The sequence below is a fragment of the Eurosta solidaginis genome, chromosome X, assembly GCF_040869045.1.
Source record: "Eurosta solidaginis isolate ZX-2024a chromosome X, ASM4086904v1, whole genome shotgun sequence".
NCBI classification, from domain to species: domain Eukaryota; kingdom Metazoa; phylum Arthropoda; class Insecta; order Diptera; family Tephritidae; genus Eurosta; species Eurosta solidaginis.
The window spans coordinates 15,593,380-15,614,375 of NC_090324.1; the positions used below are offsets into that span (position 1 = coordinate 15,593,380).

The 20,996-nt window shown below is 39.8% G+C and overlaps 1 protein-coding gene across 12 annotated transcripts in view; it reads right to left on the reverse strand.

The window, feature by feature from the left end:
- The window catches only part of LOC137235493 (uncharacterized), a 523,646-nt gene that overhangs the window by 168,500 nt on the left and 334,150 nt on the right, over positions 1-20,996 (reverse strand). For 7 of the 12 annotated variants that reach the window (XR_010947919.1, XR_010947921.1, XR_010947920.1 and 4 more), the window contains one exon: positions 5,236-5,489. The exons of the other annotated variants lie outside the window; for them this stretch is intronic. Coding sequence is in view for 1 of the 7 variants with exons in the window: in XM_067758500.1 (XP_067614601.1) it covers positions 5,236-5,296 (61 nt within the window). In the remaining 6 variants the exon portion in view is untranslated. The remainder of the gene's footprint in view (positions 1-5,235; positions 5,490-20,996) is intronic. 12 annotated transcript variants of the gene reach the window in all.

The window sequence follows — 20,996 nt, forward strand, 5'->3', positions numbered from 1 at the left end:
CACTCGATTATCCTGTAGCTATTGTTGTTGCTTGAAGTTGTTTTTGTTTTTTTATTATTTTTGTAATGGCATTTGGTTCTTTGGATCTGTGGTTAATATAAAGTGTTCTAGCTCTACTGCTGTACGCGTTACATAGCGTTATCCTTGGTAAAGTAAAGTGTACGCGTTACAAAGCGTGATCCTTTTTCCCGTTTTAAAAAAAAAAAAAAAAATTGGCAGGATCTGTGACCAGCTACATCCTTTTTAGCGTTGCTTCATCAGCAACTTTATGCTTAAGGATTGAACTGGCAGGATCTTTTCCAGTCAGATCGTTTTAGCAGTTGTGCTGATGTTTGATCTGAACTGGCAGGATCGCCATGTAATAAATGTTAAAGTAAAGGAAGAGAGACGCTGATGAGTGGCATTAAATTATCATTTTTCGTTTATTAAAGAAATCAATTTCTATTTATACAGAAGTTCTTAACCTACACATACATAATTACATTAATGCTTACATACTAAAAAGTACATGATTTCATAATAAATAATTGTTTGACAGCATTTTATTGTTGTGACCTACATATTGTCAATATGATCCGCACACAAGCTGGCTGGGCGGTTTGGAAAATGCGAATGAACTCATAGTGGTTATCTGGGTCAGCAAAATATGAACGTTTGTGTGTATGTATATTTGTAACGTTAAATGCATTCGAAGTTAGGTGAATTCCACGCAACACTACCATATGCCATTTCATAATTTCATCTTTATCACATTCTATCTTTCGTTTACATTTTTCCACTGTTTCTGCTTCAGTATATACCAATGTATTGTCGGCATACCTTAACACTTTGGATTTTGATATCGCTTTTTATATATCATTTATGTAAATTATAAACGTAATTGCTCCCATAATCGATCCTTGGGGCACCCATGTATTCACATATGAAAAACTTGATTTTGTGGTTTTTATTTTTGTGTGTTGTCTACGATTTGTAAGCTAGTCCTTAAACAAAAATAGCTCTTTTCCTCTTATTTCATACATATACAGCTTTTTTATAAGAATCTCTCTGTCTACTGTTTCAAATGCTCTCTTAAAATCAAGAAATAGCGCTGCTATTATTGCTTTTCGTGGATGCTTCTTCCACTCACTTACAACTAAGTTTATTGCACTTTCGCATGAATGATTCTTACAAAATCCAGACTGGTTTAGAGACAGTATATTATTAGTTTCAAGGTACGTTTGTAGTTGATTTTTCACAATGATTTCCATTATTTTTTCAAATATCTTAAAAGTATATATTGGACGAAACTCTTCACATTTTTTTGTTTTAGCAATTTTTTAAACCGGCACTACCAATGAGTCCTTCCATTCATTTAGGAATACTCCGCTCATTAATGAATGATTTATTAACTTTGTTAAGAAAGGCCCAAGCACATTCCAGTTCTCCAAAATAATCTTTGGGCTCACATTATTCCAAACTTTTTTGTTTTTAGTTGTTTACAAATCTGGACTTCCCCAAACGCCCAGTTTCTTGGAATAAAATTATTACGTAAATAGCATATACTAGTAGAGAACAGCGCAATTTTTATGTTTCATACCCGATAGCCATGTTGTAAGAGGGGCGTTTCTGCAATTTACTTTTAAGGAGTATGTTTTCACAGTAAATTTGATTTGTGAAATAAAGACACCCGCTAACAAACATATTTCATTGGGCTAAGTTGAACTGGCCGGTCCATGAGGACCTCACACAGACTGAATAAGTCCATAATGTTACCAGAAGTTTGTTTTAACGACCAAATTGAAAAACCCTATCACAAACCAGGACCTATGTTATAAAATAACTCCGTCCTCTTGACAAATACTAGAAGCTTCCTAGGACTTAAGCTAATTGCTGCTTCTAGATATGAAAGCTATATCACTCCCAATAGCTAGAGTCTTAGCCTGGCAAGCGCAGGGTACGATCACGGAACGTGCTCGATCGTTTCCTCCTCCAACCCGCACTTCCTACATCTGCTATAACTGACCAAGCTTAATTTAAAGGCACGTGACGCCAGAAGGCAGTGTCTAGTCAGAATTCCCGTCATGAGTCGAGGACTGAAGACTTTTTAATGATAGAAGCAACTTAGTTAGTCTAAGGTTGTAAGACCTACAGATAATTTTCGACACTTTACGGCCCCGCGCTTGAACCCACGCCTTTCCCGCTTGGTCAATCATGTGCACCTCTCGCCTTAGCTTAATCTCGCCCAGACTTGATGGGAGGTCTATGGAGCAAGCTTCAAGGGATGCGCCCTTTTTAGCTAGTTAATCCGCTTTTTCATTCCCATCTATTCCCATAAGCCCTAGGACTCAATATAGATGTATGCTTCTTCCTGTACCGATTCTCGCCGGGACTTCTTACACTCTAACACGTATTTAGATGCTGTGCTATGCGAGATTATTGCCTTAATTGCTGCTTGACCGTCAATATAAAAGTTAACACGACTGCAGCTTGGGCTATTCTTTTCCAGGGTTTCTAATGTTTGGTTACGGCTACTATTTCCGCTTGGAATACGCTGCAGTAATCCGGCAGCCTGTAGGATCTGTTTATTTCCGAATCAGCACAGTATACCACAGACCCTACTCCTTCTACTACTTTGGAACCATCTGAGTACACATGTATCGCCTCGTCCGCCATTTGGGCACCCTTGCGCCAACCGTGCACCTCTATTTTGGGCTTAAGATCGAAGCGCAGATAGGGAATCAGGTAGCCTGTTCGTCTTGTGATTGATGAAGCTATACTACTATGGCCGTATATTCGGCGCTCAAACTGCCCCGAGGCACCGAGCCTGGTTGCAGTTGTTAACGCTATGTTCTTTGCAAACAGGTCTACAGGTGGAATGTGCAGAATGGCATACAGTGCAGCCGTCGGGGTTGTCTTCAGGGCCCCCGTAATGTTAAACGTTGATAGTTGGCATAGCCCCTCTAATTTTATGAGGTAGGTTGTTTTGTTACCGAACTGCGTTACTCAGCCTTTACGCACTGAACACACCTCAGAGTGCAACTGGCATCGCTGTGAGCTGTTGCTGAACAGCAGTGCCGTTTGCACTCACCAGTGACAATTGCATTCAGCGATGAAAAATTATGGCAACGGAGTGTGGATAAAAAAGGAGCGCGATCGAGTTTCGTTTGCACAATTGAAGTGACCGGTCGTGGCTCAAAGGTTCAGAACAAAAACCAAAATTAAAATTGAAACCAAAAAGTATTTTATTGTATGTTTAAATAAAACTAAAGACAAAAGTTGTGATTATAAAAATAACTTAAAAGACTAAGAACAGTAGAAGAATAAATTATAATTGGAGATTAACATAACCTAACTAAAGCTAAAAGTGTGGAGTTAGAAAAACAAAAAGAGATTATTTAAATAAACTGTCTGAATAAAACTGAACTAAGAATGCTCATTGGAACTAAGAAGGTAATAAAGGGATTGTGTGTGCGGGTGTGCGCATTGGGCTGCATACCCACAAACGTGAGTATAAAATACTCAAATTGATTGGCGCTAAGAAACCAATCTTTCACCGTGTGGAAAGAATTAGCAATGGCGGCCATAGTGGAGAAGAGGCAGGCCTCTTAAAAACTGAAAATCTTAAAAAAACCTTAAATCTTAAAAACTTAAAATCAAAAAAATTAATTAAACAAAAATTAAAATTTATCTGAAGAATTAAAATTTAATTTAAATAAATAAATAAATGTAAGGCGCGATAACCTCCGAAGATATTTTAGGCCGAGCTTCTCTTCAAATTTGGATCGTGCTCCTCTTGATTTTCCCTACAAATTGGCCGAACGGGACCAACATGTTTTATGCCGACTCCGAACGGCATCTGCAAGGCAGATGAGTTTTCACTGAGAGCTTTTCAGAAATACACCCGGAGCGCTTGCCAAACACTGCCGAGGGGCGGCCCCGCTTATAAAAATTATCTTCTAATTGAAAAACCTTATTTCTAAAATTTTGATGTTGCTTTGCCCGGGGTGTGAACACAGGGCATACGGTGTGGTAGGCGGAGCACGCTACCATCACCGCCAATTTAATTTACTTACAAAAATTTAAAAATCTACAAAAAAACCATAAAATCAAATAATAATCCAAAAAATATATAAAATGGCAAAAATTTTACAAAAAAATTTAAAAACTATAAAAACTACACAAAAAAAATGTTCTTTAAAAAACTATAAAAATTACAAAAAAAAATACAAAAGTTAGAAAAACCCTACAAAAAAGTACATAAATTTAAAAATTATCTACAGAAAATTTATAAAATAAAAAAAAACATTTACAAAAAAATTACAAAAATTTAAAAATTTCTACAAAAATGTATAAAGCTCTTAAAAACCAGTTGAATAAAATGTAAAAGTTACAAAAATGCATATGAAATTGTGGTTTAAAAACTGTATCAAAAACCAAATATTCTAAATAACGGAACATCAGACCAAGTGTACAAAAACACGCCACGCCAAGTATAACGGCGTAAATACCACCACAACAATACAACAACAAATGTGCTAACCAACGGCTTATAGAGCGGCAGAAGAGAACCAGCAGCAGAAATCAAACTACAGCGGAAGCGGAGCAGCGGTATTGGCAGCAGCATAAAAGGAAGCAGTATCACTCGGCAAAAATATTTATGTATGTATAACTTTTTGGAATTTGTAACATTAAATTTTAAAATTGTTTAAATTTTTTGATGAAATACACATATATTGAATTTGTTAAATTTATGTCACTAAAATCTCACATTTTCGACTTTCGACGATTCAAAATAATCATTTAAACTTGCATACGTATAATTATTATATGACTGTCATACTAAAATTTTCGCCTTTTTCCCTTTTCATAAATACTCTAAAAGAAATAAATTAAGCATTTTTTTGCGAATATGAATATGATTTCACGATATATTGCTAAATAGGTAGAATATTTGAGGAGGTTCAAATCAAGAGCATAAGTGTACATACAATTTTTTTTCGGAATTTTGATATAATCTTTTTCTCATGCGAATATCCAATTTTTTTTCTAATTGTGAGAATTGTGAGACTAGCCTACCTTATATAAAATAAATAAATATTTGTATTTTCACTGGATCAACACGTTTTGCACATTTTTTTTCTAATTTCACAAAATTTTTCGATTGCACTTATCGCATTTTGCTATGAAGCCCCTAATGTATAAACCAGAGTTGAAAAAAATATATATAATTTTTGAGCAATCTTACATACTTACAAATATGAGTTTTTTTGGAAATACGGTGCGTCCGTAAACAAACATACACATTTTTTTGCATAAAACGGTGGTTCCGTAAATAACCAAAGAGATTTTTTTTGCGTAAATGGTGGTTCAATGGAAAAATAATGAGATTTTTTGGCTTTAAAGCAGTGCGTCCGTGTATATATATGACATAAATTTTTTTTTTTGTAATCCCGGTGCTTCCGAGGACATTTATATTACATGTTTGAAAAGATGCGGTGCGCCCGTATCTATAAAAATAAAACCATACAATTTTGACTTTAAACGGTGCGTCCGTGATAAAATATAACTTGATAATACTTTGGCTTTCTTCACAATACATACTTTCACAAATTTCTTTTTAAAATATTTTCATAAATTTCCTTTAAAAATACTTTCATAATTTTCTTTTGAGCTCAACTAAAATAAGTTCCATAATCAAAATTGAGATTTTCGTTAAATTACCGAATAATTCTCTCAGTTTTCCTCTCTCAAATTCCCCTTTTTCTTTCAATTCTACATAACTTTTCTTTGGGTTTTGTCTAAGGCTGGGGTAACGCTCAGTCCATCCAGAGTCGAGTAAAGGTCCCACAAACCCGTACTGAATAAATACACGATATTTATGTGTTACGAACACACGCACACACGGCTGGAAATATTAGGCGGGCAGCAGCTTTCCGTCGCAAGATGGCGAGGAGGCGGAGCGGCGGCTAACGATCGTTGGAGTAGAGGAGGTTGAGCAGTCGGGTAACGGACGGACTGGTACGACGGTACGGAAGCAGGGCGGGATAGAAGCAGCGGCTTAACGGTAGTAAGATGGCAAGCGGCCAGTGGCTAGTGTAGCAGCGGCGAGACGGATGCCTCGGCTTAACGGCGGTAGGGTGGCAGACGGCCAACGGTCGTCGTAGCAGCGGCGTGACGGATGCAGCAACTTAACGGCGGTAGGATGGCGAACGGCCAACGGTTAGTGTGGCAGCGGCGGCACCAGCAAGGCGGGATAAGCACGGCGGTAGTATGGCGGACGGCCAACGGTCGGCGTAGCACCAGCGGGATGGAGGCAGCGGCGGCGCCAGAGGGGCGGCACCAGAGGGTCGACGATGCGACGGCAGCGGCCGTGGGCTACGGAGCGCGTACCAGAGCCAAGGTGAGAGGGGAAGTAGGCTGGTGATGGTGTTTACCTGGACAGTGGCGGCTCGTTCCTGGCGGGGCCGTTTGACGGTTTCGGCGGGATCGGATTGATAGGTAGCCTACGGCAGGATCGGTAGTCCGCGGGGTCGGTCACCTGGGGAAGAGACTGCGAGGACTCGTTAGTGCTGGTTTCACCGCTGGACACCCCCGCCTCCCTACTTGCACACTAGTAGAAGTTGCGTAAGGGGGGCGGGGTTGTACCAGCCGATACACCGTGGGTCGACCCGTGGGCAGGGGGAAGTGCACCTTAACGGCACAGCGGTAGCCCCTGTGCGCACGCATCGGCTCACGGCCGAAACCAGTGCTGAGGGGAAGGGGTGGAATTGTCATGTAGGCGTCGGGCCGCTCAACGCCTAGGAGGGCGCGGGGGGAAAGTAGCGCAAGGCATCCTCCCCGTCGTCCTTACCTAAGTGAAGGGTGACCCGCGCCATGACGGCGCCCCTGCCAGTCAGCCAGCCGAAGCTAGGACTGAGGGGGAGGGGTTGTATGGTCATTAAGGCATCGGGCCGCACAACAGCTAGGAGGGCGCGGGGGCAAAGTAGCACAAGGCATCCTCCCCGTCGTCCTTACCCAAGTGAAGGGTGACCCGCGCCATGACAGCGCCCCTTCCACTCAGCCAGCCTAAGCTAGAACTGAGGGAAAGGGGTTAAATGGCCATGAAGGCATCGGGCCACTTAACACCTAGGAGAGCGCGGGGGGCAAAGTAGCACAAGGCATCCTCCCCGTCGTCCTTACTTAAGTGAAGGGTGACCCGTGCCATGACGGCGCCCCTTCCACTCAGCTAGCTAGCAGGAGGGAAAAGTATGTCTTAAAAAAGACATACACTTCCGCTGGCTCACCTGCGAGGACTGAATTGCAAAAATGCAAATTCGATGTTTATATGGGTGGTGCCGCAAACTGGTTGAGAAGTCAACACACCATTATTGTGATTTTCATTGGTTTGCTATCAGTGGTTGTTGACTATGCTATAAAAGAATAAGTACAAGTGGTTGTAGGTTATGCTATAGAAAAATAAGTACAGGGAGGTTCAGGTTTAAGTGAATAAGGAAATACAGGGGGTTACGTTATTGTAACGCTACGCTCCCACTTCGGTTGACGGAAAGCTGCTGTGGGGAAAGATGGATCTCCAGTCATGTCCTAGGTCTTATGCCGGTGTGCATGTGGGCGAAGCACTTTATTAATTTTTTTTTTCTTTTTTTTCTCAAAAATATACAGAGTCATTCCACTTATATCTAACAAAGTTTATGTTTTAAATTCATTTGTAAGAATAATTACATTTCATTGTTCTTAAAACTAACAGAGTATATTTCATACAATTCATTATAATACATAATATTCTTCTTCTTTGTTTCCATCTTCTTCGGGTTGTGATTTCATCATGGCTATCAGGTATTCGGTAAAAAGTGGCCCGAAAAAAATAGGTCCCCTTCGTGTTTTTGTTCGTTTGGCTGGCCACTGGTACTGCTCCCTCCGTGTGACGTTGTTTTATTTCCCAAAAGTTTATGCCTCCTGCAGATGCCTTTGTACCCACTTTTCTGACCATGTTTATTGCAAGTGCCATTTGTGGACTCTCCTAATCCCATGTGCGGTGGTCGCTCAGGAACGGTGCTAACGCTTTTCCGCCAAACTGCTTCCCATTGTCGGTGAGGAAGGTTTCCGGACAACCAAGTAAGTATATGACCTTTTCTTGTAGCGCTTTGAGCACGCTTGCCGTTTTTGCTTGGCGCGCCGGGATTAACTCCACCCACTTGTAGAATTTGTAGATCATGGCGAGTAGGTAATTGCTTCTTTGCTGGGAACGTGGTAGTGGTGGCACGATGCGACGGCAGCGGCCGTGGGCTACGGAGCGCGTACCAGGGCCGTGGTGAGAGGGGAAGTAGGCTGGTAATGGGGTTTACCTGGACAGTGGCGGCTCGTTCCGGGCGGGGTCGGTTGACGGTTTCGACGGGATCGGTAGTCCGCGGGGTCGGTCACCTAGGGAAGAGACTGCGAGGACTCGTTAGTACTGGTTTCACCGCTGGACACCCCCGCCTCCCTACTTACACACTAGTAGAAGGTGCGTAAGGGGGCGGGGTTGTACCAGCCGATACACCGTGGGTCGACCCGTGGGCGGAGGGGAAGTGCACCTTAACGGCACAGCGGTAGCCCCTGTGCGCACGCATCGGCTCACGGCCGAAACCATTGCTGAGGGGAAGGGGTGGAATGGTCATGTAGGCGTCGGGCCGCTCAACGCCTAGGACGTGAGTCGCTGTATATAACCGCGAGTGGATGCAGCAGTAGTAAAAGTAACGCCGACATCGGCACAGTCAGCTAACCGCGCCAGCAGCAGTGCCATCGACGAGGACACAAGTAACTGGGCCAATTAAAGAATCACCGACGCCAAAGCAGCCCATCTCGCCAAAACCAGCGCCATCGACGCCAACAAACTGTATAGCCCGGCGCTGTGATCACTGTTCGGATTTACGGACGGAAGGTGATAGCTCGTAGTTAGGGTTTTACCAGTGCGAGACATCATCACCCGACGTAGACGCAGACTGGGCCGTACGTGAGTGTGCGGGCTTTCCCCCTCTCACTTAACACTTAGGGCTGTGCTCCGCCGACTCACCATAGTCGACCGCGAGGTGACCCATAAGGCGCCGCAGCGCCATCCCCAACAACAAACGGTATAGCCCGGCACGGTGATTACTGTTCGGATCTACGGATGGAAGGTGATAGCTCGTAGTTAAGATTTTGCCAGTGCGAGACATCACCACCCGACGTAGACGCAGACTGAGCGGTGCATGAGAATGTGGTTTTTCCCTCGCTCAATTAACGCTCAAGGCTGCGCTCCGCCGATTCATCACCGTCGACCGTGAGGCGACCCGTAAAGCGCTACAGAACTGCGACGCCAGCATCACTGCGCCGTCAACGAGCGCCCAAGTACTCTTTCATTTCGAGCGTCTCTAGTGGCCGCATACACATTATCATCATCGAGCGTCCTCAGCGGCGAAATAATAACCGCGACGCCAACGTCAACGCATCAGAAATAACAACCGCGGCGCCGACGTCAACGCGTCATCAACGAACATCCGTAGTGACCGCATATACATTATCATCGAATGTCCTCTGCGGCGAAATACTAACCGCGACGCCAGCGTCAACGAGCGTCCTCAGTGACCGCATACTCAGCACGACAGCCAACGCCGCGGCGAACGCTAGCGTAGGCGTCCAATAATCACGCGCTAACGAGACCTGGTGGACCGTTAGCCAATACAAACCATTATACGAATAGGAAAATACTTAAAGCAGAGGTAACAACAACATAAGCCAGCACGCCAGCAGCCATACCAACGGGACTTGGGTGGACCGTTACCCGCCAGGCCACCCCGACACCGAATATCAATAGCATTGAACGAAAATTGAGTTTAAATGAAGTTTTAGATATAATTTAGCTGTAAATGAATGAAGTTCAATAAAGTAATATAGTACACTTGGAAAAGGGCACCACAGTATAAATTTATTGCAAGGAACCCTGGACACGGCGAGTATATCCCAGCAATGTATTAAGAAGCACCGGGGCTCAGGGAAAGCTTCGTTACAATTGGCGCCCGAGCAGGGACCTTCCAAGTCGTATAACTAACTATTCAGAGGGAAAATTCCCCGAAAAAAAAAATGTTGTCACAAGATGAGTTAGCCAATCGATACAACGTGGTGGATAACGTCGCCAAAGAGCAGCTGGTGGCCATAGCCCAAGAGCTAGACATTGAACACACAGGATCAACGCGGGAGATCCGAAAACGGATAGTCCTAACAATATCCAAGGCACCGACCGACTTCGAGATATACGCAAAATTCATATTTTTGGAGAGCACACACAGGGTCGCAGAAACCAACTCAGAGAATGAGAGGCGATCAAATTACCAATCCCACCAACTCCAAGTGGAACGGGAGCGAGAGGTCCCACAAAAACACCGGAACCGACCCAATTTACATTTCCCACACAGAACCCACAACCAACACCCCAGTACCCACCCGTACCGAACACCGTAAAACCAAACGATGTGATAGCCCAAGGCAATCAGGCATCGGCCATCGTAATCGCACCCGTCATCGATCAAGTGCGGAAGTGGTCAGTGAAATACGATGGGGGACGAGATCCCCTAGCATTCATAGAGCGGCTGGAGGAATTGGCAGAAGTATACACGGTAAGTGTAGACCTCCTCCCGAAAACTATGCCCGAGTTACTTTGCAACACCACCCTCCAGTGGTATCGCAACAATAACGAACACTGGACCAACTGGGCGGCCTTCAAGCGGGATTTCCTCAGATGTTTCTTACCGGCCAGATATTTCGAGCGTCTAGAAGATGATATACGACAGAGAAATACAAGGATTACGTGCTGGCGATACAAAACTTGATGTGGCACGCCAGTTACTGTAAGGAGCAACGGCAAGAAAGGATGTTTCGAAACAGCCATCCGGATTACCTACTGTATATCCGCCGACAAGATTTCACCAGTTTAGCGGAACTTCTCACCCTCGCGGAAGACTACGAGGGCATCCACGAGGGCCACCGATGGACGTCAGAGGCACCACGACGTGAGAGGGCGAAACAAGTCGTAAGCGAGAAAGCAAGGATTGTAAGACCACCTCATCAGCAGCCACCACAAGAGATTCCACATACAGCATCACTCCCCACCCAGAACGCCGAACAACGTATGCAGAAGGTGTGGCCAAGAAGGGCACTACACTGAAAAATCCCGAAATAGGAGAAAGTTATTCTGTTGGGAGTGCGGTCAGCCTGTTGTATGAACAGCGAGTGTAGGTTTATCGTGAGTACCTGTCTTTGAAGACCTAACCTCACGTATACACCAAGTACACGGGTCAAAGCAGGCCTGACCAGCCCCTAAGGCTCGCTTACCTTGGTACAATCGAAACCGCGGCTCAGGGAAGGCTTCGTTACAACGTTACAACCATGGCCACAGTCGAGCAGAAAAAATCGTTCATTAGTACGTGTGCCTCCATTATGCGAGAAAACTACAGTGGAGACTCATGGAGCAATTGACTCATTTATAAATAAAGTTGAATTAATGGAAGTATTCTCTGACGAAGCTCCAACTCCTACTTTCATTGCATTTTTAAAATCCAAACTCCAAGGCAAAGCTCGTGAAGCCTTACCAGCGGAAATAGAATCAGTCAGCCAAATTATAGAAGCGTTACGCGGTAAAATAAAACCAGACAACTCGAAAGTTGTCGCTGGTAAAATCGCAGCTTTGAGAGTAAATAACAACAATTTTTCAGAATTTTCAAAACAAGTAGAAGAGCTTTCGGATTCGCTAGAACTTTCCTTAATCATAGAGGGTATGACACAGGCAAAGGCTCATGAGATGGCGGTTGAACAAACCATAAGCGTTTGCAGACTCAAAAGCTGTTGGGATATGGTGAAATCAATCCTGGCGTCAACTACATTCAAAGATTCAAAGGACGTTGTAGCGAAGATGATAATAGAGCGCGAACAGGAGATAAAGGAACGGCAAATGTTAGCTTTTCGGTCGCATCCTATTAGATCAAGTTTTAGAGGGAATTTTAGAAGTAACAATAATTACAGGCAAAACAATAGTAATTTTAGATTTAACGGTAACTCAAATAAGCAGCATAATTCAAATTTTCGAAATATCAATTCCAATAGAGGCAACAATCGGCCAAATAATTACAAAAATAGTAATAATAGTCGGTTCGCAAATAGAAGAAATACTAACAACCAAAACTCAAAAAGGTTCTGCCAACGTTAGGGCTTTAAACGCCGAAGCCCCTCAGTCGCGAACACTGAGGAAGCCGGAGCTAAGCAACTAAGTAATGTCCAATCAATATAATGTCTAAACCTAAATTATTCCGACTTCAGCGAAGTAAAAGTTACCGATTCCGACAAAACATGTACGTTTCTAGTAGACTCGCAGGCAGATATTTCCCTAATTAAAATTTCCAGTTTTTCGACAAATTCAGCAATAGATAACAGTAATATTATTAACATCACAGGCGTAACATCCGAGACAATTACTACATTAGGCACAGTAGAGACGAACTTAATAGTAACGAACATTTTAATACCACATACTCTTCATGTTTCAAACGGCATACTCGGAAAGGACTTTCTAAAAACAAACAAATGCATAATCAACTACTCAAACGATACAATACAAATTTTTCACGGGACAGAAAGGGTTAAAGCTTCAATTTTACATAGCATGTCTAGCAATAGTTTAACAATTCCACCAAGGTGCGAAGTTTTCCGTATTTTCAATTTAGGTAATTCCAAAAATCCAGCTTTTGTTGATTCTCATGAGATTTCTGATGGCGCTTTCACAGCGAAATGCATAGTAGACACGAAAAATCCGATTTTAAAAGTAACTAATACAACAGACGAAGTAAAATATATAAACATTTAAATATTAAGACAGAAGACATTAGCAATTTTCATATATACAAAATTAAGAAAGCTTCAGATGATCTAGAACGTTTAGAAGAACTTAAATCAATTTTAATAAAACAAATGCCCACGTACGCAAAGGGAACTTCTTGATTTATGCTTACAATACTCCGATATATTTGCACTAAAGACGGACTTAATGACTTTAAATAATTTTTACGAACAAAAACTTAGATTGACCGATAAGAAACCGGTATACATTAAAAATTATACACTACCATACTCACAACGTACTGAGGTTGATAATTTGCTAAAAAATTAATTAATCGAAGAAAGTTACTCAAATTACAATTGACCGTAGAGCTGTAAATAAAAAATTAATAGCTGATACATTTCCACTAGCGCATGTAGGCGACATTTTAGATAACCTTGGAAGAGCAAAATACTTCTCAACATTAGATTTATATTCCGGTTTTCATCAAATCCCGTTACATAAGAATTCCAGAGACATCACCTCGTTCAGTACCGATCGTTGTGCTTTTCTTTGGAAAGTATTACCATTCGTACTAAACGTTGCTCCAAACTCATTTTCCAGGATGATGTCTATTGCCTTTTCAGGTATTTCCCCCAATCAAGCCTTTTTATATGTTGACGATGTATTATTTATTGGTTGTAGCGAAAGTTCAATTTACGTTTAAATCCTCTAAAATGCAATTTCATGCGTTCAGAAGTTACATTCCTTGGTCATAAATGCTCGTCCAAAGGCCTGCTGCCTGACGATTCAAAAACTGTTGCAATAAAAAAACACCCTAAACCACGCGATTAAGATGAAGTTCGCAGATTTGTAGCATTTGCTAACTACTATAAAAGGTTTATACCAGATTTTGCATCAATAGCACCTTTGAACAAGCTTACCAGGAAGAAAGTATAATTTAAATGGGACAACCTTTGCGAAAGTGCTTTTGAAAAACTCTGTAAATCTTTAATTTCACCTAAAATTCTCCAATACCCAGACTTCACAAAAGAATTCATAATTACAGTTGATGCTTCGAAAATTGGTTGCGGTGCCATTTTGAGTCAAACCCACAATGGGAACGATTTACCAATTTGCTTCGCATCAAAAACATTCAAAAAATGAGAACAGAAAAAAGCAATCATTGAACTAGAAGTTTTAGCAATTTACGTTGCAATAAAACAATTTCGACGGGACTCACTTTACCGTAAATCCGATCATCGTCCATTAGTTTATCTGTTCAACAAGAAAAACCCCTCTTCAAAACTTTCATGTATACGGCTTGAATTATCAGAATATAATTTTACCATAGAATATATTAAAGGAATAACTAATGTAGGTGCAGACGCATTATCGCGAATTTCAATTCAAGAATTTAAAAATTCAAATAATCAAATTCTAGCAGTACCGACGAGGTCTATGACGAAACATCACGAACAACTACAACAACCGACTGAAGACATAAACGAAGAAAATATTAAATTACTGGTATTCGACAAATTTTCATATAATTTTTTTCCAAGAAAATCCCTAGGATAAAAAGCCAAATATGTCATGACAACGATACTAATAAAATCAATTTAAAACAAGTACAGGTGTCTAAGTTCGGGTGTAACCGAACATTATATACTCAGCGTGAGCTTCAATTGCACATTTCATTTCAGATAAATTACTTTTCTACATAACACTTGGCATCGACCGTTTAAAAGAAGTGAAATATCATTGATTCAAAACTATTTTTTCTTCTAGTCTACGGCCCTTTTAAACTTGTTTTATATCTAAGTTGCCGTGGTCTTTAACCGATTCCGTCCACTTTTACTAGATATATTTTCTGCTATAAGGAAAACATGTGTACACAATTTTGTTAGGATATGTAAATTTTTCTTCGAGTTATGGCTCCCGAATCATTGAAAATTGCTTAGTTATAAAAGGGGCGGTGCCACTCCCATTTTTTTAAATTTGAAATATTTCCTATTTATTGTTATAAATCCACTTTGGAAATGAAATACCAGTGATATAAAGCTGTTTTTTTTTCAAAGATATAACTAATTTTATTCATCCAAGAGCATTTTAAAGTGGGCGTGGTCTTCAACCGATCTCGTCCATTTTTTATAGAAACCTTTCCTGCTATAAGGAAAATATGTGTACCCAATTTTGTTACGATATGAAAATTTTTCTTCGAGTTATGGCTCCCGAAACATGGAAAATTGCTTAGTCATAAAAGAGGCGGCGCCACGCCCATTTTTTTTAATTTGAAGATTTTCCTATTAATTGTTATAAATCCACTTGGGAAATGAAATACCATTGATATAAAGCTCTTTTTTGCAAAGATATAGCTAATTTTATTCGTCCACGACCCTTTTAAAAACCTTTCTTAGAAAATTGGGCGTGGTCCTTAACCGATTTCGTTCATTTTCCTTCAAACCATTCCTTATAGTAAAGGCAACCTCTCTGCCGAATTTTGTTATGATAGGTTTAACGATGTTTGATTTATGATTAATAATATTTGTAAAATTGACTTTACACAAGTGGGCGGTGTCAGGCCCATTTAAAGTTTTTTTTTCAAATTTTTATCAAGAGTCTCAATATCAGTCCACACGTCAAATTTCAACATTCTAGGTGTATTATTTAATAAATAATCAGGTTTTTGGTGTTTTCCAAAATGTTATATATATAAAAAGTGGGCGTGGTTATCATCCGATTTCGCTCATTTTCAATCTATTTTGGGTCCAAATAAGCTCGTGTACCAAATTTGGTGAATATATCTCAATATTTACTCAAGTTACCGTGTTAACGGACAGACGGGCGGACGGACGGACGGGTGGACATGGCTCAATCAAATATTTTTTTTCGATACTAATGATTTTGATATATAGAAGTCTATATCTATCTCGATTCCTTTATACCTGTACAACCAACCGTTATCCAGCCAAAGTTAATATACTCTGTGTGCAAAGCACGCTGAGTATAAATAAATGCGCATTTAAAACATAAAAAACTCGAGTTACTTAATATTGTGTGTACTAACAAAATTACACAATTAGATGAATTACTTTTGAGGCATGAAAAAGAAGCTGGTAAACACAATATTAAGCAAGCAGAATGGCAAAAAGATGATCAGTTATTTAAATATTTTTCTATTTCAAATTTTAAAAGTACAGGGAATGTAATTTCAAAAAATTTACAAATACTATTAATTTCGCCTGTCGAAACAGTTACGGACAACGACAAACACTTAAACTAATGGAAATTTACCACAATGATCCGATATCAGGTAGACACTGCGGAAATAAAAAGCTTTACGCAAAAATACGTACAAAATACTATTGGAAGAACATGACTCGCGATATCATAAAATTCGTTAAAACTTGCGAAAAATGTCTATTAAATAAAGTAAAGCCAAAAACCAAAGTAAATTTGGTGCTTACACCAACACCCTGTAAACCTTTCGATGTCGTAGTCATAGATACAATAGGACCATTGCCTGAGTCGAATAATGGAAATAGATTCGCGGTTACCATTATGTGCGACTTAAGCAAATACCTAGTTACAATATACAACCCTGATAAGACAGCAAAACCAATTGTAACTGCCATTTTTGAAGGCTTCATCCTCATTTATGGCATAATGAATTCACTTAAAACCGATTTAGTAACCGAATATAAAAATGAAATTTTATCTGAATTAACTTAAATCCTAAAAATCAAATGTAATTTTTCCACAGCTTACCATCATGAAACCTTAGGTACAATTGAAAGAAATCACCGGGTGTTTAATGAATACTTACGAGCTTTCTAAATGATAACTTCCCGGAATGGGACGTTTATTTGAAATATTTTAAATTTTGATCATATGTATTTAATTAGCGAGCTTTGCTCATATTGCTTTATACAATGGTTTTTGTAATTGATATTAGAGAAAAATTGTAAGTTTGTAAACTTACAATTTTTCTCTAATATCTATTTTAAATTTTTTCATAAATACAACTGCTAGTACGGTTTTTGATAATGGATTTTCTCCATACGAATTAGTATTCGGTAGAAATGTTACCTTACCAAATGAAGTTAAAAGTAACAAATCGATCCAATTTACAATGCTGAAAATTATGCAAAAGAAGTAAAATATAGACTACAAAAAACACATAAAATAGCAAACAATATAATTAAGAAATATAAAATTAAAAATAAGGATCTACATGATAAGAGGGCGCGTCCATTAACTATTAATATAAACGATAAAGTAGTAGTACAAAAGGAACCTAGAAATAAACACGAAAATATTTACCAAGGACCATATATAGTCACAAAAATTTATGGAGTTAATGTCAAGGTTTTAGATGAAATAAATAAAAAGGAAAAAAAACCGTTCACAAAAACCGCGTCAATAAGGTAAACTAAATTTTTTTTATACAAATTTACAAACCCACTTGTAACTAATTTAAAATTTTCATTATTCTAACACTGAAGCATGAAATCTCAAATTAAAATTTATATTAATATAAGAAAACAAAAAAAAATTCTTACAGTTAAGAATTTTAAAATACATTTCAATTGGCATGCAAATAAAACCAAATATTAATATGCACGCACTATTTGTCATAAATATATAATACATTAATTTAAGGCAAGAGAAATTAGAAAACAATTTACATGTAAGTAATTGAATTCATATTATATTAACAAATTTTCATATATATAGGCGCCACACTACTTCCCCGCCAGACTAGCGCAAGTAAATTTAAAGCTAGTTGAATTATGAATAGATTCGTGGGACTATTGATCGAAATTACTTGATAAAAATGCTGGCTTTAGACGATCTAGTGAAACATTGACTGGCTTTCCTTTGATAATAATTGTGTAAAATTTCGAATAACGTTTTTTGACCTTATGCGGACCATCATACGGTGGAGTAAGTGCAGAAGAAATCGCATCATTTCGAACAAAAACATGCGTGGAGTTCATTAAATTTGAATTGACAAAAGGCTTTTAACTGTATGATGTGCCGTATCTAATGGACGCATGGATCGCATTATATCTGTTAAGTTTTTTACGAACTCGTTCTGTGTAATGAATTTACTGTGGGTAAATATTTCGCCTGGCAGCCTTAATGAAGTCCAAAAACCATTTCAGCAGGGCTGGCTCCAATATCTGGTCTATACGTAGACCGAAGACCCAGAAGAATGAGAGGTAGATGTTGAGACCAATTGTTGGTGTTGAAACACATTAAAGATGCCCTTAATGTACGATGCCATCGTTCTATTAAACCATTCGCTTGCGGATGATAAGCTGTTGTTTTAACATGGTTGATTCCAAGAAGTTTTGATAACTCAGTAAAAAGTGTGGATGTAAACTGCCTTCCTTTATCGGAAGTAATGCGAAGTGGTACTCTAAACCTTGAAAACCAATCACTTACGAGTTTGCTTGCTACAGTTTCCGCGCTGATATCAGTAATTGGAAAAGCTTCAGGTCATCTTGAGAATCGATCAATAACAGTAAGACAATAACGATATCCATTTGATGGGCGTAAAGGACCAATTAAATCAATATTAATGTGCTCAAGGCGCTGAGATGGAAGCACGTACCGATGTAAAGGTGTCGATGTGTGTGTTTGTATTTTTGCGCGTTGACAATTGATGCAGTTTTTAACGAAAATTGCAATATCTTTTTGCATGTGCGGCCACACGAAACGTTCACGAATGGTTTTAGAAGTAGCTTTGAAACCGGTGTGTGCTAAGTTGTGTATTTTTGCAATTAAATTGTCTCTGCAAGGACGTGGTATGAAAGGCCTTACATAAGACGTCGAAAAGTCGCAAATGATAGGATTGGACAACTGTGGAAAGTATCAGCTGTAATGTTATCTTTTCCCGGAACATGTTTAATGCTTGTTTAGAATTGGCCTATGAAATCTAAGTGACGAATTTGAGTAGGTGTTGATGAGTCTTGTTTTTTCAAGAAAGCAAATGTTAAAGGCTTGTGATCTGTCCAAAGGACGAAATCGCGTCCTTCTAAAGCATACCTAAAATGTTTTACAGCTAAATATATTGCCAATAACTCACGATCATATGTGCTATATTTTTGTTGAGCAGCAGATAGTTTTTTCGAAAAGAAACCAAGTGGCTGTGGTTGATTTTTTACAATTTGATGTAAAGCCGCACCAACGGCCGTGTTACTAGCATCGCTGCATAATACAATTTCCGCTTTGGGTGAGTCAAAAGAGTAAAGTTGGCAAGAGTCTGCTTACATTGCTCGAAATGATGTTTTGTTTCTGGCGTCCATACAATTGGGTTTTTGTCTTTTTTCTTGTTTCCCGGAATTAAATTGACAAGGGGTTGTTCATGTACAATTAAAAAAAATAAAATAAATGTAAGGCGCGATAACCTCCGAAGAGATCTAAGGCCGAGCTTCTCTTCCAATTTGCGTCGTGCTCCTCTTGATTTTCCCTACAAATTGGCCGGACGGGACCTACATGTTTTATGCCGACTCCGAACGGCATCTGCAAAGCAGATGAGTTTTCACTGAGAGCTTTTAATGGCAGAAATACACCCGGAGTGCTTGCCAAACATTGCCGAGGGGCGACCCCGCTTAGAAAAATTTTCTTCTAATTTAAAAATCTTATTTCTAAAATTTTGATGTTGCTTTGCCCGGGAGTTGAACCCAGGGCATACGGTGTGATAGGCGGAGCACGCTACCCATCACACCACGGTGGCCGCCAATACATGTACAATTGCATGCTGTAAAAATTTATCATGTTCAGAAAACCTTTAAATTCAAAAACTTTCGTAGGTATCGGATAATTCACGATGGCTTCAATTTTTGCTGGATTTGGTGCTATGCCTGTACTGGAAATCACATGTCCCAAGAAAAGTATTTCAGAATTTCCAAATTCACATTTTGAGGGACGCTACACAAATGTCATCCAGATAGCAAAATGTGAATTCTAAACCTCCTGAAACTTCATGCATGAAACGCTGGAATGTCTGTGTTGCGTTACAAAGGCCAAATGTCATATGTGTAAACTCGAAAAGGGCCAAAAGGTGTTATAATAGCCGTCTTCGGAATATCCTGCGTTCTAATCGGAATTTGATTATAAGCCCGATGTAAATCGATTTTACTAAAAATACACTTTCCGCACATAATATTACTAATGTCTTGCATGTGTGGCAAGTGATATTTATCTGGCATCGTTTGTGCGTTGAGTGCTCTATAGTCCCCGCAAGGCCGCCAAGATCCGTTAGGTTTACGAACCATATGAAGTGGTGAGGCATACGGACTTTTCGATGGTCTACATATGCCAAGCTGCATAAGGAAAAAAATTCTTCCTTTGCAGCTTTCAATTTCTCGTCAGTGAGTCGACGAGGTTTTGCGGTGACAGGGGGACCATGTGTTTCAATTACATGCTCGGTTGCCGTAGATGAGGACGATGAAATTTTGTTTAACTGAGTTATGTCAGAAAATTCAGCTAAGAGCTGACTATAGGGTGAGGATGAATCACACGTCTTTATTGAGCTGTAATTTTTGTTTAACATGTTGATACGTTTCGTTTGAAATTTAGTGAGTACATCGACGATAGAAGAGTTTTTAACATCAACAACTAACCCGAAATTATTTAAAAAATCAGCCCCAATTATATTGTAATGAGTGGATGCTATTACAAACGTCCATTCGAATTTTCGTTTAAGTCCAAAATCAATCGGTATTCGAGTGGTGCCAAAAGTTGGAATAGGGAAGAGGTTCTGGTCAAATTTCCAATACCCGAGGAAGAAATCAAAGAAACATCTGCACCAGTATCGATTAAAAACTTGCGTTTGGTCGAGCGATCTGTGATAAAAAGACGTTTCGAAAAAAAAACAAGTTGTTAGAAAGTCCAGAGCTTGTTGCAATTTGATCATCGACAACGCTATCAAATGATGTCGTCGACGAAACTAGTTTTTTCGATACGAACAGGGTTTCTTGCACTGATTTGCTTTTTCACCAAATTTTGTGTGATACCAGCGAACATCGGCAGTTTTTATGTTAACAGGCGATGATAATTTTGAAGTTGGAGTATCGCTTCTGAGTAACTGATTAAATTTACTTTCCAAACGATCAATGGACTGCTCAATTTCTGAAAATCGATCGTGTTTATGGCGATTACTACTGTGATGAACAGGTTC